This window comes from Taeniopygia guttata, chromosome 3 (genome assembly GCF_048771995.1).
Source record: "Taeniopygia guttata chromosome 3, bTaeGut7.mat, whole genome shotgun sequence".
In the NCBI taxonomy this organism is placed as follows: domain Eukaryota; kingdom Metazoa; phylum Chordata; class Aves; order Passeriformes; family Estrildidae; genus Taeniopygia; species Taeniopygia guttata.
Window position 1 is genome coordinate 55,331,863 of NC_133027.1, and position 12,329 is coordinate 55,344,191.

A 12,329-nucleotide genomic window follows, 5' to 3' on the forward strand; every position below is an offset into this window, starting at 1 on the left:
TAAAGCATTGTTCTACATTAAAAAATATTATAAATACTGCTGCAAGATTAGCACATACACATTTTATACTTTTTGAATGGCTGAAACCTTTTAAAGATAGAAGCACAACAGAGAACTAATCCTAAGATGCATTTAAATGTGATACCAAGGAAACAATTTCTTTAGCAATCTTTTACCAAGTTAGCTTGCTTCAGCAATTTAACTCAATACTTAGGAAGACAGTGTGCTTTACTGGAGAGTTACATTGCTTTAAAGAATGTCTGACAAAGAAATAATGGGCTGGGAAAAGTTTAAAGACGGCTTTCTCAAACATTTCCTTCTTTGTTGGTGCTCACTGCCAAATAGTGCATCTCCTTATCCTCGAATTCATCTCAGTCATGCCACTGACAGAAATTCAGCTGATATTTCCAACACATTCAGATCCATTAATCTTCCTGCTCCCTACTGTCTTCTTGAAATGCTCAGAGATGCTGCTTGTTGACTTGCAATGTGAGATAAACCTGTCTCACTGCTGTTCACACAGGGGGCAGCTGGCTGGGATGACATCTTTCCTCCTGGCACCCATGGAGATCCAGGGATGGTGCATGTGCTTTGCACAAGGTAGAAAAGAGCAGGGGGCTATGGAGGATGAGTGCAAACTCTGTAGTCTTTGAAGAACAGGCAGTGTGAGAAAGGTGTCTGCACCTCATACAAGCACCAGGGACATTTCCCCTCCTTCCTCCTCCTCCACCAGAGGATTTTTCAGCACAAAACCATCCTTACATGCTCCACAACATCCAGGCAGTGGTAAGAGGGACCACCACCTGCTTCCCCACTCCTTCCTCTTGCCAGTCCTGGTTGCTGTAATGCCTGAACAGGGTTGCACACAGCATTAATCTGACAGTGGGTGAAAAATCTCATGCAGATGTGCTTCTCAAGTCAGCAGTCAAACAGTGGCGGCCTACCAAATCACCCCAAATAAGCAACTAATGCAGCACTGTCTTTTTAATTAAAGAAGAGTTTATCAGCTTACCTGAATGCATTTTTGACTTCCCACTTGTGCCCTAATTTAATTACTTAATTATGAAAAATGTAGAGCCGGTACTTTCAGTGAGCGCTGAGAAGTCTCCTGTTCCTTTGCATGTACCCAGTAAATGTTATATTGCAATTGTATATTGCAATTGCAGCAAAGTTCTAAACTTATAGCCTGTTATTTCTTTTTTCAGCAGGTGTTCGTTTTGCAGGATTTTAACTTATCAATGTCTCTTGTCATACACAATACTACTAGCTCTCTACAAAGATGTAAAATGTGAAATCACAAAATAATTATCACTTAGTGTCACTTGGATATGTTTTATGCAGAAAAATAAGAATTTGAATGAGAAAGTCAGAAAAAGTCAGAAAAAAGCAACATTTAATTACAAAAGAACATTTTTAAATTAAAAAAACAAACAAACAAACAAACAATGGCACTAAACCAAAAACAAAGTTATTTAAGAGATCATAACCACAGGTTGGTTGCAATTTTATGCTGAAACTGTTAGGAACAGCTGTTCCTATAATCTGCACTTTGCTCCTGATTAAAATAACACCTAGAATTCCAGTAACAAGTAATCTTTTACAGAACTGTAATGTATGTGACGTTACATGTCAAAAAAAGCCCCCTCATATTTATTACATTAGGTTCATAAATGTTTACCTAAGCATTGTACTGCTTTGCTACTCTATTCCTTCCATTTGAAAAACAGGGAGTTTGTTCTACAGAAAAAAGTAATTTGTCTTAGAGGATTTGTCCATAGAGGCACAGTGCTAAACCATGTGGGAACACCCAGATAGATGGAGCATTGAGGGCAGTACAGTCACATTAGACAATTTCCTCTTTTACTCATCCTGCTTTTCAGAACCAACCAGTGCAGCGCTTCTTCTTCATATGAAGACAGTCTTTAACTTTAAGAAACAATAAATGTACATGGCTCCAAAATTGTTCATATGCTGTGGATAACTAATCAGCAGATGTCTAATTTTTCTATGACCTTTCAGAGTTCTATTTCACTGCTTGTACATAAAAGGGGAGTTCCAGTGGTTACTTTGTCAACACAGGGCCCACGTCCAAAGCTCAGCAGAAAGGTCCTTTATTCCTTTAATCAGCTTTGATCACGTAAAAAAATGTAATTCAGTCCTTGATTGCATGTAGAATACTCCCTATGAGGTCAATATAAATCTCTGTGTGCATTGAAAGAAAGTATTTCATTCCAAGGATACAATTTCACAGTAGTTACCTCAGGTAGTCAGCATGCAGGTGTAAGCACTTAAGCACAGCTGAGCTAGTTTACAAATAAATTATGAAGTGGTACACAAGCTAGTGAGCCCAAAGTGTCGCTGTAGAACAGGGGCTCTGGAGCTCCAGGCCACAGAGCTCTTTGTGCTGCACCAAGCCTCCTCAGTCTATAATTCATTATCAGTGAATTCCATGGGGAGCTTTCAGTGCTTTCCTGAAAGGGGATGGATTTGCAATAGTTCTCTGTTGGACCACTACTTTTTGAAGTGGTTTAGACAGCATCTATCAGCATCAGGGAAATCAGAATTTGATTCTAGCTTCGTCCAGGACAAATCAGATACAGAGCCGATGGTAAGTAATACCCACAGTAGACCCTTACACTGGTTTTGAGTGAAAGGTTTAGTGGTTTGCTACCTATAAAATTAAGAGTACAGTTTCCTTCCACAGTTATTTTATTTTTCCTGAAAGTTTTTATTATGCTAGTAGCTGAAAAGGTTTGGCAGTTCACAAAACTCAATCAATCAGATGTCCAAAAAACCTGAAATCAGGGTATGTAAGATGGCTGCAATCACTGCTGAAATACCTAAAAGGTTTTTCTAGTGCATGACAATATGCCAGAAAAGACAATGCCAAGAATAGTGAGCTTTAAAAAGACTCACCTTGTTATGTGGTCCTTTGTTTTTTTCTTCCTTTTTTTTTTTTTTGTAATAATCTCAAGAGCACAATCAACTGAAGTAAAAATAAAATTGCTTAAAAGATCTAGCAAAAAAAGCTGCATAGAAAGCATTTTCACAGTTGTTTTTAAATAGTTTTCGTCAAACTTTAAATTAGGACTTCCAAAGACAAAATAGATTGCATTGCAGTTTTTTCCTGTGAAATTCACAGTTATTTGGGACATTCATATGACTCGGTCAGGTATTTTTAATACTGTACCATTCAGAAGTGCTGGTCAGGAACCGGTTTTCTATTGTACTAGCATTGAAAAGACCTATATGAACACAAAATTCTACACAAACAGTTTGTAGGTCCTTAATACAAAGAGTTTAAACATCTGCTTGAAAAATAAATTCTTCTGAATCAAGACCTACCAGATGGGAGGTAGCTTAGTGCCATTAAAATATTTAAGCTACTTATATATAAAATATATAAGGAACTTTCGCTCATTTCAAACTTGAGTGGGAAAACTGTGCTATCTCCAAAATTTTGCTGCAAGTAAAACTGAAAGTTTACTGGTTATAACTGTTGGGTCACTATTGCCTTTTTTTTTTTTGTTTTGTTTTTAACTGGATAAAGTTCTATTAATATACATTAATAATGGTTGAATGTTAAAAGGACACACTATCCCTTTGAAACATTCAGCTGTACAAGGTAAGTCCACAGGTTGGAGGTTTTGCTATTAGTTATGATCTTAGCTCTGCTTAGGTTTTATAACCCACTCAGCATTTGGGTTGAGCTGGTATAGGTCCTTCATGTAGGTATCATCATCAAGGCAGCGTTCTCCTAGAAACAGAAAAGACATGTGGTTACACCAGTACCAAAAGAGAAATGAAACAACTTCCAAAGTTCCTGTTACTCCTTTACTCCATGTGGATTTTCAAAGTCTCTCTGTGGTGTTTACCAAAAGACAATACACATAAAAGTTGGAGGTGCTCCTACCCTCCCGTAGGAGGAGGGACAAGAGGAAGAAGGAAGGAGAGAAGGGGCTGTTCTACCTCTGTGACGCATTCTAGGTCAGATTTCTCACAAAGACCATACAGATGGGAACTCCCCTCTGCAAGTAAGCAATGTCCTGATCCTCTCATGATTATATCCAAAAACTACATTCACATTTGCATAGAAGCTCTTTAAAATTTCAGGTTATTTCCCCCTTTTTAAATGCTACATTTGTGCAAGGTTTTTCCTTGCTAAGAAGGTGTTATTCCCTATCCTCCTCCTCTTAACTCAGCTGTTCTGCATAGCACTTGTAATAGTTGCTGTCCTTGGAGGGGAAAGTAGTACACTGTTCTTGGTGCACTAGATGCAATTAATTTATGTCTAGTAGCTATGATGAAAATAGCATATGCTGATCCATCAAGAGCTGCACATTCTTTCGATTTTCCTACAGGCAAAGCACTATCTCATGCATTTGCAGCTCTGCATCACAGCTCCTCTTCTACTCTGCTATGCAGTTGTTTGGGGTGGATGGCTCATGCCAGACAGACATTTCCAGTACTAGCACTCCTGAGACAGGAGGCAAACACAGGTGGAATGTTGCAGCTGAGATTGTCTGACAGCTCTTTGGACTCCCTGCACAGAGCAGGCAAGAAGGCAAGACTCTCTGCTCAACCAGGCACAGACTGCATCTGCTCCCTCTAGGATTTTAAGTCGAACCTCTGTGACCAGTACTGCCCATGTTGCTGAACTAGGTCTTCTCCTTTGCTCAGTGCAGCATGTTCAAACAGTGAGAGCATGGGGACAGCACTTTGCCATGTCCCTATCCAGCCAGTCCCAGGCACAAAGCAGTGGCAGAAGTCCCATCAGTGCCCTGAAGTCCTACAGTGTACTGACTACTAACAAAATGTCTGCAGACTCCAGCAGCTGCATCTGCTCGAGGACAAGATCACAGCATTGTGCTTGTTACAATTATGAGCATAAGTGTAAGGACATAAGTGTGTCATGAGCCTCTCAAGTCTTCTTGTTTTGGGCTCCCTCTACATGAGTCAAGCACATTGGAAAGAGAGACAGAAGGCAAAGGTCAGACAGCTGGTTTACTTAAACCTGTACAGCAGGTTAAAGGCAGGGAATTTCTCTTACTTCAACTGAGAGTATTAATAAGAACTAAAAAGGACTGATTAAAGTTGAAATCCTCTAGAAGTAAACCATTCAGACAGAGAAAACATCTTTCTAAACTATGTCACAACAAAACAAAACTAATCTGCACTTTCTCTAAGAGAAATACAATTTCTGTCACATGTTTAAAGTAACAGTAAGTTGTTCCAGTTTCACTGGAATTCTGTTACAAAACCTTTTTTTCCTGCAATGATTACACCTCTGTAGAATAAACAAGATATTCTTCTCTTTTAAAAAAGTCTGGGATTGCAACCTGCTTTAATGGGTATAGGAAATGTATGTAGATACTGGATTTGCAAGAGAACATATAATACATTCATCTGGCACCCAGCTATCTTGGTAACTTATTTACCAGACTTCGTAAAAACACTAAAACATACCTGTTGCAGGTAACATAGGTAAGTGCTATTTTAATTAAGTCTTTTGGTTTAGACAAACACGCAAAAACATTTTTTATAATAGTGATTAGAATAAAAGAAAAATGCTAGAAGTAGCAATTTACACACGGAATTGAAACTTGCAAAAGAAAAAAGTACTGCATGTAATTTTATAATGCCATGTAAGTTTAACAGGTCACAGTTAAGGGAAAAGTAAATGTTAAGTCCAATCTACTACTGCTTTCTACTTCTCCTTTTGTTTTCCTAAGCATATGAAAAATACTTTGATTAGAAACTGATTTCTAATGCAAAAATACTCTTGCATTCATGGAAGAAAACTTTAGAACTGTGCTCAAAATTATCCTTGGCATTAACCTTGCTATTTACTTTAATCAAAAGGATCTGGAATAAGCAGAGCAGGAAAAGACTAACTGTTGGAAAATTTTATCACAGTCATCTTTCTGGCTGAGCATTTTCTTCCCCCTAAAAGAACCTGCAAGTGACACTCAAAAGCAGAACATGAAGAAATGTAAGTTCACTTATTATGCCTCAGTACAAAGAGATGAATAAGATGAACTTCAAGCACCTTTTATCCAACCTTTCTGTGCTTATTCACTGTACCTACATATCAGGAACATCAGTTAGAGCTGCCTTCTTCTGGGACATATAATAAGATACTACTAATATAATGATCACACCAGCATCTCTGCTGCCTTCTCCACAAGGTTAACTGTCTGCTTTAGTGTCAGTGAGAATGAGGGACATGAATAAAAATGCAACCACAGTGAAGCCCATGGACAACATGCCAAGGAATCCTATTCTAGCTGAAGGGGTTGTTCAGAAGCCATTCTTACCAATATTTCCTCCTATTTCATAAAGAAAGACCTCTTCTTTCTTGAGTGTTTGGACATTTCCACTGTAGGGAACAGAACACAATGAATGATGATATTAAGAAGGTGCTTGTGGATCAGCCACCTAGACATGTCTGGGAGAAGTTATGCTAATTAAAATCAGCACTGCACCCATCACAAATCCTTACTGACAAAATCAGTGAACAAGAATACCCTTGCATGCTAGTGCAAATGAATAGTCCTGCAAGTGAGCAATACACTAGAAAAAGTAAAATAAGTTAAATATGAAGAAGCTGCAGGTTTTAGGAAAGAATTTTATTGTTATTAGCAAGTAGCTTGATATTTACCCTCTGATTTTTCTTTTACTGCTGCTGCAAAAATAAGTATTTCCCTCAAATATGCCATATTTCAGAAAAAGCATTCTGGTTGGGTGGGAAAAAACACATTCTTGCTGGATTTAATTGCACTGCAACTAAAAGAAGTAAAAAACAGACAGTGGAAAAATGAAGTCCCTGTATTAAAAAGGGATTCTATAATTCTCACTGCTTAATTGTAATAATATATGCTAAAGCCCAACTAGAAAATGACTTTCTGACAATGGTGTAAAACTCTAAAAACAACATTTAGGAAAAAGCAGCTTCTTAATCTCAACTAGTGTACCATATTATTGCTTTAGATCAATAGCTAGATATGATGAATATGTGCATTTATTTTTTTTTTCAAAAGATTGATTAAAATTTCTCCCTTTCTAAATGGATTTGAATGACTAAAATGTAGCTTTTGTTTTAAATAATTAAATGTGCATGACATTTTCACATCATTATACTCCAGTACCTGTTATGCTGTTATACAGAAATGCATGTCTTGGGGGTGACTTTATGACGCTTGCATTTTAAATAGATTTATATATATAAATGCATTATATATTTATATAATAAATTCATTATTTAAAAAAAAAAATCTTTCTTCTTACCTCATTCCTCTGTTTTCTTGGAGTTCCCTTCTGACTTGTCCCCACAAAATTACAAAACTACTCCTGACCCATCAGATTAAATAACAATTAATGTTTTACTAACAGCACTCATGTATTCCTAAAGGTTTCCTGAGCTTTAATAACATATTAAAGTATTAATTCCTCAAGTGTGTATTTTGATGGCTAAATTCAGCCAAACATTTCATGAACTGACCCCGACTTTGAGTATTTTAAAACTTTTTTCTTGATATAATAAATGAAGAGACACTTCTCCCGACATGATAACAAAACAAAGATGTGTTTATACCTTTTCTGGCTGAGAAACCTGGCTACTATATCACCGGCTTTCAGTTCTTCTGTCAGCTGTATTGCCATGGAAACTTTGGAAAGATGAGGCGCTTGCACCCGTATCACTCCCTGAGGAACATCAGTCTGCAAAGCAATAAGAGTGGTGGAACAAAGCTGCTAGCAGCTGGCTTTGATGAGCTTCTCAAAATACAGTGTGGAATAAGTAAGTACAGTGCTCTGCACTTCACTATCTACTTCACTTCTCTACAAACATACAATAACTACGCAGCAGTTCAGTAAATTACATCCGACCTTCAAAGCTCTTTTTAACAACAGGGAGAACTCCAGAACAAAGGAGCAATCGTGTTTAATTATTTTTCAAAGATGTTAAGAATAATAATAATAATTATTCTATATTAAGAACACCCTTTGATATTATAAGAAGCATGTGACACTGATATGGAAATTTCTTCCTGCAGACATAAAAACCAGGCAGTGCCCCCACACCAACCCTCTGCCAAAACTTCTGGAAGAAACCTGTCCAGTTCCATTTAATCTGAACTTCCTGCCCAAAAAAAACCAAAAAAAACCAAAAGAAAACACAAAGTACTGACGGATCAGTCTACTTTAAAGAATTCTTCTTTCCTTTTCATAAATTTCATTTTTAAAAACAGATATTCACTACTCATGTTTTTCTTCCTATTTCTTATTGTCCAGAATATATTCAGCTAGGCAACCTGCCCTATATAATAGTCTGATTATATAATGGATTTGTATTTTATTTCAACCTACAAGTCCTTGATGATAAATATTAATCATATTAGCTACAGAGGAGGATAAAGGACAGCTTTTCTGTTCCACTTGCAGGTACATGACATTTGAAGTTACAAAAGACATAATTTATTTGTGAATAAGGTCCTAATTTCTGTTCCTAGAAATATTTCTATTCCTATAACATTATCATTTACCCAAACCTACTCATTTTGAAAGGAAAATAAAGTAAGGATCTCTGTATTCAAAGTTGATTATGACAGTTCATTGTCTCCTTTCCCACTGCACACATCTCCATTTACCCAGTTGCAAGGCTGAACATTTTTTTCTTCCATAATCAATGAATAAATCTGGGCACCTGTGAATCTAGAATAGCTTCTCTGAAACCCTCAGAGTTAAATGAGTATAGAACAAGTACAAACGTGAGCAGAATCACAAGAACAGCTTCCTGAGACAGCTGAAGGCTCATTACTATACAAATGATGAGTTACAGTAAGCAATTTTAACCAAACAATCCTTTTGTGTCCAGTCTTATTATTTATCAATTTAAAAATACTAGACATCATAACTATTTCTGTCTAAAGCAGTACGAATTATCATATTGAGAATTTGCTATGTACTAATTGTGGAATCAGAGACTCGTAAGATTGCAAGAGATCGCTATGAGATTTCCCCTCGATTAAATTTGTCACATCTGTTCTTTAAGACCCCCACCTATAGAACCAGTCTCTATAGCCATCTGCTAGGTAGTAAATCCTGCTAAAAATTTTTTTGCCCCTTTCCAAACTTTCGGGATCCTGGCAAAAAGAAATTACATTTTTAAGGATGAAATGATTGTGTACAGATGTCCCTATCTGGTCTTCCATCAAATTCAAAATGGTAAATTTCAGCTAGCTTTCATTTTTGTATACAGTTCTTGATAATTTTGTCTCAGTTGATTTTATAGGAATTTCTCCAATTTTCAGCTGATAACTTTTTTTTTTCTTTGCTACACAGTAGGCATATGATAAATTATTTAAAAAGCAGTTCACTTTGAGTGTATGAAAAAAAGAACAAGAAATGTCCACAGAGCTCTAACATTATGGTCACAGATCAAACAGAATAATTACTTTGTTTATTCACAGAGAATCATTATTAGCTCAGCTAATTAATGTGTTTTGCCACTTTCACCACCTGCATTTCCAGGAGAAATCACGCTCAGCTGCACAGTATGTTCATGCTGCCAAACTATATAGAGAGTAGAACCTTAGCATCCCCTAGCCTATACACAGTGCAAGTTGATGGGAAAGAAAATGTGGCTGAAACCCTCTAAGAGCTGAATGACAGGGCCTATTCTCTGCACAGCACAGTCCAAAATACCCGAGGAGCTTCATATCACAACATATTAAGCTATGAACCTATGAGAGGACTGACAACACACTGAAGAGTGGGTCACCAATGCTACTCAGTTTGCAAGTTTCCTCCCCTGCCTCACAGGCCCTCTCAGGTCAGATTTAAAACACTACAACCCCTGGCTGAATTAGGCACTTGCATTATTAAAAAAACTGAAGACAGTACATCTTTGCTTGATGGAAAATACATTGGCCTACAACATTTAGTCTGCAGCAGGAACAGCAGTCACCTGTGAGGTACTAATCTTCTTCAAACCCTTCCTTTTCAGAGGGGCTTAGAATCTATATATCACAGAGAAGAAGAGCAGCTGCCTGGCTACAGGATCCACTGGGTAGGTCTCTCCCAGTTAGGTCTGAGAAACTGTGTAAGTCTCTCCCAGTTTCTTATAATCCATTTTTCGTGGCCCACTTGAATATTTTTCATTCTAGGTGCAGAGAGAAATGTGACTATGCAATATTTTCACTAATTAAGGAATATTATGCATACTTATTAAAGGTGTAAAGTATATCAAGCAGGTATGGGGCATGAACATTATGAAGAACAAAACTGATTTTCAAAAGGCTCTTGCTACATGGAAAGCAAAGGCTGAAAGAAATTCAAAGCAGTTGTTCTCTTTGGGCTGCAAAAAATTGCACCTAGTTTGGGACAAAAAACTAGAAAACCATACACAGAGAAATTATTTAGCAGGTAGCAATTTTTTTTTTAAGTAAACAATCTGGCACTGCAATGAGTGACATATTCAGGAGGAGTCAAAAGGTTATTCTGAGGAAATTCAAACAGATCATGCAAAAGAAGGGTGTGAGATACAATGGGTTTTATAACCTGCAGTAGCTCAGCCCTGTTGTGCTGTTGTGCTGCTCACATGATAGCTCCTTTTTGGAACAATTGCACCATACAGAGGAATACATGATAGATGGTAGAAATGTGGCTAAAGGCAGTAGGTACATTTCCAGTCCTGAGGGCATCTTTCTTTGTCTGTCTAGAGCATTATTCAAGCCCAACACCAACACAAAGACTTAATCCCTAACAATGACTTGGGGCCATAGGTATGCATAGGTATCCCAAAAAGCAATTAACCCTCACAAGCCCACTAATATTAACCACTCTCAACACTGTGCAGAGATCTCACCTGTAGTTTGCAGTAAATGCTTTTTAACCTCTGTCTCAGAGGGGAAATGTGATTGATAGAGAGGCCTCATCAGAGCTAATACGAAATTTTATCCAAATGAGCTGCTAATAAGAATGCAGATACTGAGTTATTTCTGAAGAATATGGAGGTGACTTAGGTTCTGCCCATCTATGTTTAATCATGTAGGGTGCCACAGCAAGTGTTAGAAAATAGACATTTTTCCTCAGCAGCACACAAGGTACTTAGGTATAATGTTTAAAAAAAGACTGGATGTGGCATTTGGTGCCATGTTTTAGTTGAGGTGTTAGGGCATGGGTTGGACTCTGATCTCTAAGGTCTCTTCCAACCTAGAGATTCTGTAAATTCTATGAAAGTTTCAAACAGGTTTCCCTGGAGTGGGAAATTCACCACGTCTGGGTGCCTCACTTGCCACCTGATACTTAAATATAGTTCAAGAACTGCATGGGAAATTTACCTCATTTGTAAATTAAAGCAGTATGAATTGAAAACTAGGGAGAAGGAAAACCCAAATAAATTTTTCTGAAAGAATAAGACTTTTTTTTTACTTGAAAAATGTATAAATTGTCATTCACAATGAAGCTTTATCAATTTGTGAATACGATTTTAAGACTAATATGTTCTCAAGCACCCAAAATTACTGAATGCTTGCAATAAGTATGAAGGATTTGTAAAAAATTGTACCATTTAATTTTGACAAAAATCTCCACAGAATTCTAGGGCTTAAAAAAATCATTGAATAGTAACTTTACATTTACATCTGAATATTATATGAGGCTTCAGTTCTATATCCCAAGTGGATTAGAAAGGCATAATTTACTCTAAAAGACCTCAACCCTAACTCCACAGTGGATTAAAAAGACATATCTTTGTACTGAATTGTATAAAAAAAATCAAATATCTGAACTTGAAACAGCATTTACTTTTTCCAGTGCATTTGCTGTTATTTCCGTGTTGAACACAGGATGGCAGCATTAAGTGTCATCACATCGACTCAAGTGAATTCAATTCAATTATTTTCCTATTAGATCAAGAAAAACCAGTGTTTAATTATCTTTATTTTAAAAACATATGCAAGTCATTTGGTGTAAAGATTCCTGCATAGAGAGAGATACAAAAGCAAGGCAAAGTGATGCCTGGGGAATTAATCAATTTTGGACATAAGGATACATGTCAAATACTGCATACAAAACAAGGTAGGATCACTGAAATGTAAGTCTCCAGCAGATTCTGGATATATAGCGTATTCATTTGCCACATTCTATTTGCTTTGGCTTAAAAGCTTAAAAAATGCCTTTATAGGAATATGACAATGCTTCCTTCTCTTGGTAGCAGTCTGACATACACACACCTCGTAAGAAAACCAGACTGCTCAGAGCAGACTGCATTTCTAACAGCGACCACAAGATGACTCTATCTCACCAGAATCTTCACTGTGATTTCA

At 37.0% G+C, this 12,329-nt stretch overlaps 1 protein-coding gene across 4 annotated transcripts in view; it reads right to left on the bottom strand.

The window, feature by feature from the left end:
* Positions 1-1,376: 1,376 nt before the first annotated feature.
* Positions 1,377-12,329, bottom strand: part of ARHGAP18 (Rho GTPase activating protein 18) — a 91,918-nt gene continuing 80,965 nt past the window's right edge. For all 4 annotated transcript variants that reach the window (XM_030267890.4, XM_030267889.4, XM_072926880.1 and 1 more), the window contains exons 13-15: positions 7,595-7,719; positions 6,318-6,379; positions 1,377-3,757 (exon numbers count right to left, since the gene is read on the bottom strand). In XM_030267890.4, coding sequence (XP_030123750.4) covers positions 3,666-3,757; positions 6,318-6,379; positions 7,595-7,719 — 279 coding nt within the window. In that variant the 3' untranslated portion in view covers positions 1,377-3,665. The remainder of the gene's footprint in view (positions 3,758-6,317; positions 6,380-7,594; positions 7,720-12,329) is intronic.